We start from the raw sequence: 12,473 nt of genomic DNA, 5'->3' as shown, positions 1-12,473 counted from the left end.
ATATCCACCTTTTTTCAAAATATTGCCAAAATGATTACAAGTAGATCTTCATAAACTAAGTGTTTTATCAATAGAAACTGCGTTTTCTATAATGCATAACTTTCATGAATTTAGTGCATCAAATTCAACCCCTTTGATCTTGCTAAAAAATCTATATTTTCATGTCAATCAAAATACCGGATCCTGTGCTGGAGAAAGGCGTGTATGTTTTCATTGACAAATCCTTCCGCGATACAATATAATATCACTACTTTTGTTTTGAAATATCCTTCAATCGCTTCGAAATCAAAACATTTATGATAACGAGCTTTGAAATATATAAATGTAAGTGATTTCTGCAAGAATTTCAAAAAATACAAAGGCTAAAATAAAATTTTGCGCATGAATCTCATCTAAGCTATTAATATTTTGGACACGAGCCATTGAGGGAGACGCACCTTCCTGTGACAATGAATTCACGGCCCATATTTTGAATAAACAAGCCTCTTTCTTCATTTGTTGATGAGTGAAAAATTAAGATAAACCATATGACAACAATAACAGTAAGACGAAATAACCAGGAGTATGTTGTCCCAGCAAGCTCCTCTCAGGTAAGATGTTCTACAAATGTGTATTAATACAGTCAGCACCACCGCATGTTGTCAGCATGTATCGGCCATGTTTATGTACACCCTCGTCTCACTTAACCCCGCCTTGTTTTAGGACGCGCAGCCATCCCCCTTAGCCCTACTAGCAGCAACTTGTAGTAAAATAGGTGATCCTGCGACTGCCCCAGAGGGAGGAGCCACACCGAATGGGGGTAATGCGGTGAGAGTTGTTGGACAGGCTGGGGGTGCGGAAATAGTGACACCAAACTTCATACAGTTACCATCGGGGGCCATTGTCGATGCTAGTGGTATCAGATTTTGAGTTGAATTTTCTTGTTAAAGTTGTGGTGATTTTTAAAAAAAAAAATTAATTTCGTTGAAGAATGCAGTACAACTAGATTCTAATGAGAAAAAATGTTTTTATATATTTGCCTTTTTTGTTTTTGTTTGTTTTACAGGTAAACAGCAATTTGGGATCCCAGTGTCCATAGGTCCTAATGGCCAGATAATACAGCAGGCATCCCAGCCTCAACTGTTTGCTAATGGGAATGTACAGTACAGTGTTATTCCCTCTTACCCTACAATCGGTATTGACAGTCAAGATGGATCTGCGATCATCATTCCAGCCTCACCATCAGCAAATAACACAGGACAGGCTATATTCACTGGTGGTCAGCAAACCGTGCTCGCTGCTCCAAATGGTCAACTGATTAGGACTCAAGGTCTGCCTGCTAATAATGTGATCCCAAACATGGGTTTTGCTAACTTGACAGGGAACGTTGTGAATTTGGGAGGGAATTTAGTTAGTTTGGGTAATGTCCAGGGGGGTCCAAGACAAGTCCAGGCTGTGCAACTTCAGTCACAGTATCAACAAGTCCCAAATTTTATCCAAATACCTGTATCAAATGGTCAGGCTACGGCAATGCAGGCAATTCAGTTACAAAATTTGCCAGGATTTCAGATGGTCCAAGGTTCCCAAGCGATTACAACCACTGCCAATAGCAGTGGACAGACAAATTCTGATGGAGCCCAGACTGTATCTAGTACGAGTACAGTGAGTATTGCACCACAGCCAACGCAACATCAACAACCACAGCCAACGCAACAGCCACAAACCATTCAAATTCAACCACAAGTGCTGGAAATTTCTAATGTGACACCTACTCCCCCTAAAAGTGGTGACAATAGCAATGGAGGAAAACCACCCACCCCACAGACTTTGACGATCCAGCCTAACCCTGTTACTTCATCTCCGCCGTCATCTTCATCATCATCGTCAACAACATCTACAATACAACAACCCAGCCAGACTGCAGTGCCCCAGCTTCTCCCAGCCAGTACTATTCCTGTTCAACAAATGCCCACACTTGTGTACAATGCTGCCACAGGACAGTTAATTCCGATCTCACAAGGCATGATAGTGTCTAATGGACAAAGTGTTGTGATGAACTCCATGCCCCAGATGGTTTCTAGTGCTACCACGTCGTCTGTCAATACCGTGGCATCGTCTCAGTCAACACAACCTGTCTCAGTGCTACAGCCAGGTCAGGTGATTACTCCACAACAACTTGGCCTTCAGACCATCCAAGGACAAAACATCCAGTTTTCAGGCGCCCAGCAGCCTGGCCAAGTCATTGCTGGTACACCATGGTTGTCCACTATGAATAATCTAAATGTGGGGGGTATCAGGGCACCAAACACAATTCAAACCATACAGGTCCCCAACATGACTCTACAAAACCTTCAAGGTTTGCCCACCGTGCAGAATTTTCAGGGGATACAAACATTTCAACTAACCCCTCAGGGACAGTTGATTGCAGCAGGACCAACCCCCATACAGTCAAATGTGGCATTAACATCCCAGGGGGCCCTCACTCTAGCGGCCCCGCAGCCACAGACATCCCAGCAGACCCAGCCACCAACATCTCTGAGTCCCCAAATGTCCCAGCAGTATACAGCCACTGTACAGAACATTCAACCAGCTCCTCAACAGGCACATATCATCAATGGTAGGTTATTTTTCTCTGTATTTATTTACTCGTATTACAGTGCTAATAAAAAAAAATTAGTGGATTTCCTCTATGATATAAGAATTATGTGTTATTTTGTCCTTATCAATTTTTTTCCCTCTTTTTTTCTAACGTACATGGAAAAGATGGCCTGACATTGTAATATCATTGTTAGTTCTTGCAAGAAACCAATTTATTTCAAAGTCTTAGGTAATTTCTGGAAATTTTTTGGCTTATTCTAGTATAAAGTAAATTGGATCAAATGTTTAGTTCATGGTCTATTTTAAACTTTGAAAGTTATTTGCTCATTCCATGCCTCTACATTACAAGTTAAGCCCAAAATAATTCTCCAATGACAAGTCTACTACCCACCCAAAGGTCAAATAGGGATCCACATTGAAGACAAATAGCGTTTTATTATATGCATTATGATTTTAAAGCAGTATGTAATAGCTGTCACATTGGTGTCGAAAAGTTTTGGTGCAAATTGTGATTTAGGATTTCAATGATAGAAAAAATAGGTTAAATGATATAAACTTTAGTTATTGATATTTGTGTTAGACAACCTATCCAGAGGCTCTGAATGAAGAAAAATTATATTACTGTCTTCCCATACAAAATTTGATTTCTGTATAATGCTATGAATTCAATAGAGCCATAGTCTCTATTTTGATAAAATCTTTAATTTTATTAATGATTATGGTTTAAAAGTTACATACAAAACTATCATATTAGCACATTTTTACAACAGAATAAAATTTTCAGATTTAGAGCTAATATTGTGTTAAATCTTTTTTCCCCAGCAAATACTGGACAGCCTGTGGCTGGGACAACAATACAACAAGATCCCAATGACCCCACCAAATGGCAGGTGGTTCAAACCCCTAACAACCCACCACTGAGTCCTACAGAGCAGGGCATGGCACAGCCGGGACGCAGACTTAGGAGGGTAGCCTGCACCTGTCCGAATTGTAAAGACAATGAGGGGAGGTAAAGCGAACTTGCTTACTACAAAGTTTGGCATCCCTCTTGCAATGTGGGCATGTCAGAATTTCCGCTCAATGACCTAGACCTTCATAACATTTAATATGAAAAATTGATATGCAAGGACGTGTTATATTTTTACAAATCTAATAAAAAATTTGATAAAAACTTAAATTATAAATCAGTAATACTGACAGTGACCAGGAAACAGATAAGCACACTAACAAATGTCACCACTAAACACAGTAGGAAGGGGAGAATACTTGTAAGGCCAAGATAAATAAATAGTGGGTTTCCTATTCCAGCCTGGAAAAAAATAAGGTAGGTAGGGTAAATATTTTATTTGAACATTTTATTGTTTAAAATTCAACTTTGACAATATGACATTTTATATCAGGATTAAAGCACATTGTGTACATGTAAAACTATTTTGAGAAATGCATATTACACCGACATAGTTATAATGCAAAAGCTACCTGGATATTTTTTTCTTGATATGTTTGTCTTTTCGACATTAAAATCTACAAGGCATCAATAGCTTTTTTGGTCGCCGATTCAGCTGCCACTAACAACCCTGCATCTAATGTAGGGTCAACGTCTGGTTCACAAATAAACTCTAAATATTCCATTTCAAATTTGGCTAAATCACCAACAGAAATACTGCCCTGAACTTCATACGGCTCCATGTTTTTGGAATGCGATTTATTTGGCCAACTTAATATTGTAGTTTCGCAGTGTTTTGGCCAATTAGATGGTCCTTCATGATGCTTCTCAAAAATACTAAACAATGATTCATTGTTTTTACCGTAGTCATAAAGTTTTTTCCCTCTTGATGTTTGCATTTTCCTATCGTAATTGCTAGCAATATGCTTGGCAAGACAAACACACACACACCGGAGAAATCGCTCTCAGAACACTTTTGTTTAATGCGTAAAGGAATATGTATTTTCTCAAACACGGAAATGATCGAGATTAGGATTTCTAATAGTGAAACCGGAATTGTTTACTTCCGGGAAGTATATCATGTATTTTCTCAAACACGGAAATGATCGAGATTAGGATTTCTAATTCTGAAACCGGAATTGTGTACTTCCGGGAAGTATATCGGTGTATAATTTTTCAGGGTCGGCTAATATATTTTAGGGTCGGTCAGGGAACCGGAAACACACAATTTATTTATCTAGGCCTAACCAGAATAATTAATATTCTGTGCTTCTTATTGGTGCATTGATACGTTTGCCTCACGATACGTATCATGATACAGACCCAACGATAGCACAATACATATCACGATACTTGCCATGGCTAATGACAAATGAACAATTACACCGATTTTGGTATCATTTAATTGTACCTTACTGTTACAACTTTGCATTTTTCTTTAAAAAGATCAAAACATCAACAAAATCTACTTTTGATACAGATCTTTGTGTAGTGACAATGATACCTGCAGTTGAAAAAAACCCAACACTGAATCCACTTCAGTGGCACCACGTTTTCCATTTATACCAGAGGCCATTTTTTCGACATAATCTCAAAGCAAAATCGGATGGTTCAAATTAATTTGGACCGAGAATACTGAACCGCAGTATTGTGTAAAGTATCATAAGTCTATATTATACCGCAGTATTGTGTAAAGTATCATAAGTCTATATTATACCGCAGTATTGTGTAAAGTATCATAAGTCTATATTATACCGCAGTATTGTGTAAAGTATCATAAGTCTATATTATACCGCAGTATTGTGTAAAGTATCATAAGTCTATATTATATTACCATGATATATCGTCTCGCGGTTAATCGTTGCACCCTTAGTGCCTTTGAGATCAAAGTTGGAGTTTGATTGCAACATAAACCATGGTCATACCATTAGATTTAATAAATACAAGATCATTAGATGGAGTCTTCATGGTTGGTGATTTGAAAAGCTAATGTCAATTTGCCACAAAATCGCTTGGGGACAGAGTTTTTCAAAAACGCATAACTCATTTTTATGCCCCCGAGATCAAAGATCGGGGGGCATATTGTTTTTGTCCTGTCTGTCATTCTGTCTGAAACTTTAACCTTGCTAATAACTTTTGAACAGTAAGTGATAGAACTTTGATATTTCACATGAGTATTCCTTGTGACAAGACCTTTCCTTGGGTACCAACATTTTTGACCCTGTGACCTTGACCTTGTAGTTTGGCCTACGTTTTGAAAACTTTAACCTTGCAAATAACTTTTGAACAGAAAGTGATAGAGCTTTGATATTTCACATGAGTATTCCTTGTTACAAGACCTTTCCATTGGTATTAAACCTTTTGACCTTGACATTTGACCTACTTTTAATTTTTTTACATTGGTCATAACTTCTAAATGGTAAATATTAGAGTTTTCATATTGTACATGAGCATTTCTTTTGACAAGATCTTTCTACTTGTACCAAGATATTTGCCCTTGTGACCTTGGCCATCTTCGGAATTGGCCATTATCGGGGGCATTTGTGTTTCACAAACACATCTTGGTTTTTTTTTTTAAATACAAAAAAGAAGAAAGACAACTCCATGACTGTGAAGTGACCATCACTTATTTTGAATTCCCTTTCTTACAATTACACCTTATTTCAGAACAGGGGAAAACAAGAAAAAACAGCATATTTGCCACTATCCAGGATGTAATAAAGTTTATGGGAAAACTTCACACCTACGGGCCCATTTAAGGTGAGTACACATCTAATCATGCAGTCCTTTAAAGGGGAAGGCAACCCTTACCACATTGTTGCTTTTATGAATTAAGTATTACTAAATGATATCGCAAATAACAGTCTTTAACAACAAAAATCCTTGCTTAATGATTAAATCAATATAAATCTACGGTCTACCATATATTTTTAATTACCCGCCACTAAGAGAGTGGCCATTGAAGTTTATGATGTCACACCGTCGGTTCCAGTTTATTTCATCAACAGCACTGTAAACATGACAAGTCACGTACAGTTAAGTTTGGAGCCGTATAGATTTGAGCCCATTCTTTCGCAACAGGGAATTGAGAAAAGAAGACGTTCGCTCGAGTCGCAGACCAGGCAGATGGTACACGTTTCTTCATACAAATGTCCTGAACCTGAACTTATCATTACGCAAATAATGGATCCACAGTTTACATAGTCTTTTCTTTTCAGATGACTTGGTTGGGTCAGAAATTGGGGGAGATCACATCTCCCCTTTGCATTAGTGCAATTAACAGCTTGACAGGAAGGCATCAACCTATTTATTCGTAAAATCTATCATATCGCATGCACATCAGATCTTAGAATCTCATCAAAACTGGAACAGACGGTGTGACATCAAAATTATTGATTTTTTTTTTGGTCTTGAATACAAAAGAGTTCCACATTATGGCAGCCTCTATAGATGGCGGGAGTTTCAATTTTTCAAATTAGTACTGAAGCTTATCTAGGCCGTATATCAACAGATAGTATGACAAATTTTTATCATATAATTAATCCTATCATTTATCATGTAAAAAATTTTGGGTTGCCTTCCCCTGCATAAATCTGTGGTGTATTGCCTTGTACGGGTTTATAATGTTTTTTTGCAGGTGGCATTCTGGTGAACGACCATTTGTTTGCAATTGGTTATTTTGTGGAAAACGTTTCACACGGTCGGATGAGCTTCAGAGACACCGAAGAACTCATACAGGTAATTATAGAATTGCACATCCTGTCTTGTTCGTGAAATAAATTCTGTATCCATTATCCAACTACACAGCATTGAATATCATCTAGATATCTTTTTTGTTTTGGTAAATTGAATGAGATGTATAATTGGGCAGAAGTTTAGATTTATATGAAAAGTCTTCCATGGTGTGGTCACATATTCAAGTGTGATAGGTGCATGGACCTGAGTAGACAAAATGATACAGATATTCTGTTTTGATCAGAGAAAGGGGGGAGGGGGTACATGGGGATATGTATCTTCTGGTTTATTAATCATTATTTTTATTTTTTGAATGGAATCTATGAAGTGATTATTTCCTGTATCTATAAGAATCTGCTCATGTTTCAAAGTTATTTATTTTGATTTGAATGTCGCAGTTCCAATCTATTTCTATCAGAATAGATATGAGTCTTGAAAACAGTGTTGTTCATGTCTTAAAGGGACTGGTTCACGATTTTTGATAAAACTATTTTTCATTTTTGATGGTAAACATTAAAAATATAACTCATTTAATATTGACAGCCAAAATTTTGACCTTCTGAATGCAAGAATTAAAGCAATATTTTAGCCATAAATCTGTGTTATGTAAACAAAGACTCGAGTCTTTTTATGTATACAAACAAACAAGTGAAATATTGATTTTGTAATATAAAGCATCTTTATTTTGCATAGTCACAAATTTTAACTTTTAGATGACACATTTACCCCAAAAATGCCACAAAATGTGAAAGATATAATAAACTTGGATCGATATCCATTTCTTTTGAAAATTTCATAAACAATAACATACCGTAATCTTTGTTTACAAAACAAATAATAAACTCTCTAAAATGAGCTTCTTTGATAATGTATAACCTTAATTTATATTTCAACTCTTTTAAACACATTAGACAGTAGATTTTGATCATTAAAAGTGAAAAAGAAAATTTTGGGGGAAATCATGAATCAGTCCCTTTAATGTTTGATTGATTGAATATTGTTTAACGTCCCTCTTGAGAATATTTCACACATGTGGAGACGTCACCATTGCCGGTGAAGGGCTGCAAAATTTAGGCCTATACTTGGTGCTTAAGGCCTTTGAGCAGGGAGGGATCTTTATTGTGCCACACCTGCTGTGACACGGGACCTCTGTTTTTGTGGTCTCATCCGAAGGACCGTCCCATTTAGTCACCTCTTACGACAAGCAAGGGGTACTGAGGACCTATTCTAACCCAGTCCTCCACAGGATCATGTCTTAATGGATTGTACATTGAAAGGAATGATATTAAAAAATGTGTTGAAATGACATCATCATATGGGTTAGATGAATGATATTCACGCAATAGTAATATAAATACTTTAACCAATGCAGGAAGCTCTAAACACAACCACTGTTGTGGGTGGGGGGGGGGGGGGGCTTTTCAAATTTTTTCATGAAAAACCTTCGAGATGAATTTTTGCGATGTTTGCTGTTTGTGTAACATAAGATACATTGTGCAGCACAGCAAAATTTATGTTTTTCAAATTTGATACTTTGCTGTGGATCAGGCAATCATTAAGGTCTGTGGGCCTCTTTATCTACAAATGTTTTAATTCTTACATTGTGAATTTTTTTAGGAGAGAAGCGGTTTGAATGTCCAGAATGTCAGAAGAGGTTTATGAGGAGTGATCATCTCACAAAACACAGAAAAACACACAAAAACAAGAATGCGCAATCAGCATTAGGTAATTTCATTGTCAAACAAAAATGTCCAGGCATCTTTAGGGAATAACGTTCAAGTCTGTCATCTCTCAAGCACAGAAAAATTGACTTCCGGTAAAAGCTTTAGGTAATGAATATCAGTGTACATGATACACAATTCATCCTTCTGATTCGGGAAAACATGTGTCTTATCAACACACACACACTCGTATGCTTCGCAAAGATGTTGTAAATTGAAAAATAAAAAACATCTGCAAGGAAATCAAAATATTGAAGGTATATGCACATCTGTTCCGAATTCCAGGTTTTTCATCCAATTATGAATTTGTTCTTGATCAAAAGTGTTGCTGTTCCTAATTTTCTCTTTCTTTAACAGATTCCAGTGAAGCAGGGGAGGAGGGGGAGATTGAGGGGGGGTACCATGAGACTCTGACTGTGGACACGGAGGAGGGGCCGACCACCATCCAGGTAGTGGCTACTTACACTGGACAACAGATACAGCAGGTGGAGGAGGGCTGACAGATTTCTGTCTGAGTGCAGCACTAATAAACACAAACATTGTGTGTCTTATAAAGTTCTTATCTTCAGTGCTACTACGGATATTTCCAGTGATGAAAAATAAACTCGCCTGAATTGAATCTCCTGGATTTACTGAGGAATCCCGAGAACAAGAAACTTGGTGCTCTAATTCCAAGTGTTTTAGAGACTTTGTTTTCAGAAGTTATTTATAATTGTCTGATATCCAAGATGTCAGCAATGCTTCTCTTTCCATTCTGAACGATGGAGATTTTATGATGGTAAATTATTGTTAACAGCTATACCTGTTATATTACCTTGTTGTGTTGTTAAAGATGTCGTACAGTCAATTGTTATGGCTTTTGCTTTGTTTCAATTGTTTGAAATTAGATGAAGTGGAATTCGTCTTTAATTATTAAGAATTAACTTTGGTGAGAAAATCATGGAATAAAAAAAAAAAACCACTACTTGCAATTGAATAACGAAAACCCAAATTAAATGTGCAAGACTTTGCATTATGATCTAGGGTATTTAACAAAGATCTACAAATGTGAATCTCAAGTGTTTATGAATAATTGAATATATTGCTCAGCAGTTTTAAAATGATGTTTTCAGTATTCAATATCACCATGATCACTGTGAAAAACAAGACAAAAAAGGGCAAAGTGCAAAATGGACATGCAGGGATAAGCGTTTTAGGAGTTTGTTGGAATTTTAGCTTTTGTACGCCTGTCTTTTAATGGGTCGTATTATGGTATACGCTTTTCCCGTCTGTCCGTCTGTCTGTTAGCTATTTTGTTTCTGTGTCATCTATTTTTTCACAGTGAGGCCTAGGACTAATAAATTTAGTGTAGCTTGGGAAGGTGTGTCAAAAACCAAAATGGGGTCACTGTGGCCTTTTTTATGGCTCTAAATAATCATTTTATGTCTGAATCATTTGTTATAGACTGATGATTAGGACCATCAAACCTGGTCACCGGATGTATTTAGGAGAAAGGTGTGTCATGACCCAAATATAGGTCACTGGCCTCTTTCTGGAATTTTATGGCTGTGTTGTAAACTAAGAATAGGTCAATGTACCTTGGTGTGAAATTTTATGGCTATACAAATCATTTCTGGATTATATCTAGAATACTGTAAAACATCAAACTTGGACAATTTGTGCATCTTGGGAGGTTGGGGGAGATGTGTCATGAACTAAAAATAAGTCTGTGTGGCCTCCTTTTGAAATCTTATGACTCTACTTATATACAAATCATTTCCTGACCATATCTTAGCACTGTCAAGCTTAGGAACATCAAAGTTGGTGCATCAAGGGAGGGGGGGGGGTGAAGTATATGATAAACAAAAAAACAGTATGGCCTCATTTTGAAATTTTATGACTACATTTGCAGATCTCTTCTGGATCATATTTTATTTTGAGCTCTGTGAGGCCTAGGTCAACCTTGGTCAGTTGATGCATTTTGGGAGAAGTGTCGAAACCCAAAGTTAGGTCACTTTAGCCTAGTTTTGGAATCGCAATTTTCATCATCACAGCTTGTGGCTTCAGACATGCAAACAGATATGCATCATGTACATGTGGTTGCAGACGGGCATATCGTGTACCTTAGTCACCTTACAAGTGCATTTTATTACATATTTTTAGAGTCTTGGAAATATTTTTGAAGGTTTTACAATGTAAGATTTTGTAAGGAAAGTATTGCTTCAATGTCCCAATGTGAAATAAATAGATAAGTCAACATTTTGTGTGTTTCTCGTGCATTTTACCAGCAGTGTTCGAGTTGGGTACTGGGAAGAGATATGTCGCAGGGGAATTCTGGGAAGAGATGTGTCTCAGGGGAATTTTGGGAAGAGATATGTCGCAGGGGAATTCTGGGAAGAGATGTGTCGCAGGGGAATTTCTTGATGGGAAAATCTACGGTTCACTAATGCTGCCAGGACGAAGCAATTGATGTTTCGATGTCCAGAAGTTCTATTGACTTTTCTCTCTCAGCATCAGTCTTCAACAGACATTGTAGGAGAATTGTGGAATTGAGCAGTAAATGCCACCCACTAGTCTCAATAATTCAGTATTTGAGTACCGAGTGAAAAGAAGACGGGTGCTGTTATATCAACATCTCTAAGTATAATGTATAACAGGAAGGGAGAAAATGCATCGGACCTGATCGGGATTCGAACCCAAGCCCCCTGAATTTCCAGTCAGGTGCCCTATACTAAATGAGCTATCTGGCCACCGGCGGTCCAACCCGGCTGACCGCTACATTCCTCTCCCTTAAAGACCCAACTTTAAGTTAACGCCCCCAAATTTTACCTGTGTCGCGATCAATGATAAGCCGCTGGTCAATCAAACTTTTAACAATAGAGCTTAGGTTGATTGACGTTTGCAGAGACGGTGGTCTACAGCTACCTGAGAAAGATGTTTTGATAACAATCATGGCTAATGATGACCGGCAGTCTTCAGATCTTGAGGAAAGCCCCGGTATACCTGAGTTTTGATAGCATTGACTCGCACCTAGAATATTTTAATTTCTAACGTCCCCTATACAATGCAATTTATCATCGTATTTTCTCTCTCCATCTTTATACATGTTATTATAGATTAAACAATCAGAAATCAAACAATAATAATAAAAAAAAACAAAAAACAAAAACAAACATAAGTTATTGGAATGTTTTCTATTAATGATTTATTGTGGCTTTATATTTATAAAAACATGAACAATTCTTTATTGGTACAGCACATCAACATGTATAATGGTTATATTGCCCATGCGTAAAACTGTTACAGTAGTTTAAAAAAATGTTTCTGTTTGAGATACCACATGGATTATGAATTACACAATCAGAAATCAAACAATAGTAAAAAAGCATAAATAAGTTATTGAGATATTTCTATTTATAATTTATCACGGCTTTATATTTAGAGAGAGAGAGAGAGTTACTGAGATATTTCTATTTATAATTTATCAGGCTTTATATTTATATATATATATAGAG

At 37.0% G+C, this 12,473-nt stretch overlaps 1 protein-coding gene across 1 annotated transcript; it reads left to right on the top strand.

The window, feature by feature from the left end:
* The first annotated feature begins 395 nt into the window (after positions 1 to 395).
* On the top strand, positions 396 to 11,217 carry LOC125682497 (transcription factor Sp3-like). Its single transcript, XM_048923122.2, has 8 exons — positions 396 to 590; positions 703 to 895; positions 1,046 to 2,596; positions 3,400 to 3,586; positions 6,191 to 6,283; positions 7,161 to 7,261; positions 8,876 to 8,983; positions 9,337 to 11,217. Exons 1-8 carry the CDS (start codon positions 528 to 530, stop codon positions 9,477 to 9,479), a joined length of 2,439 nt encoding a protein of 812 aa, XP_048779079.2. The 5' UTR covers positions 396 to 527; the 3' UTR covers positions 9,480 to 11,217.
* The last annotated feature ends 1,256 nt before the right edge of the window (positions 11,218 to 12,473 follow it).

The sequence above is a fragment of the Ostrea edulis genome, chromosome 2 (assembly GCF_947568905.1).
Source record: "Ostrea edulis chromosome 2, xbOstEdul1.1, whole genome shotgun sequence".
NCBI lineage: Eukaryota > Metazoa > Mollusca > Bivalvia > Ostreida > Ostreidae > Ostrea > Ostrea edulis.
This window is presented reverse-complemented; position numbering and strand designations above follow the sequence as displayed.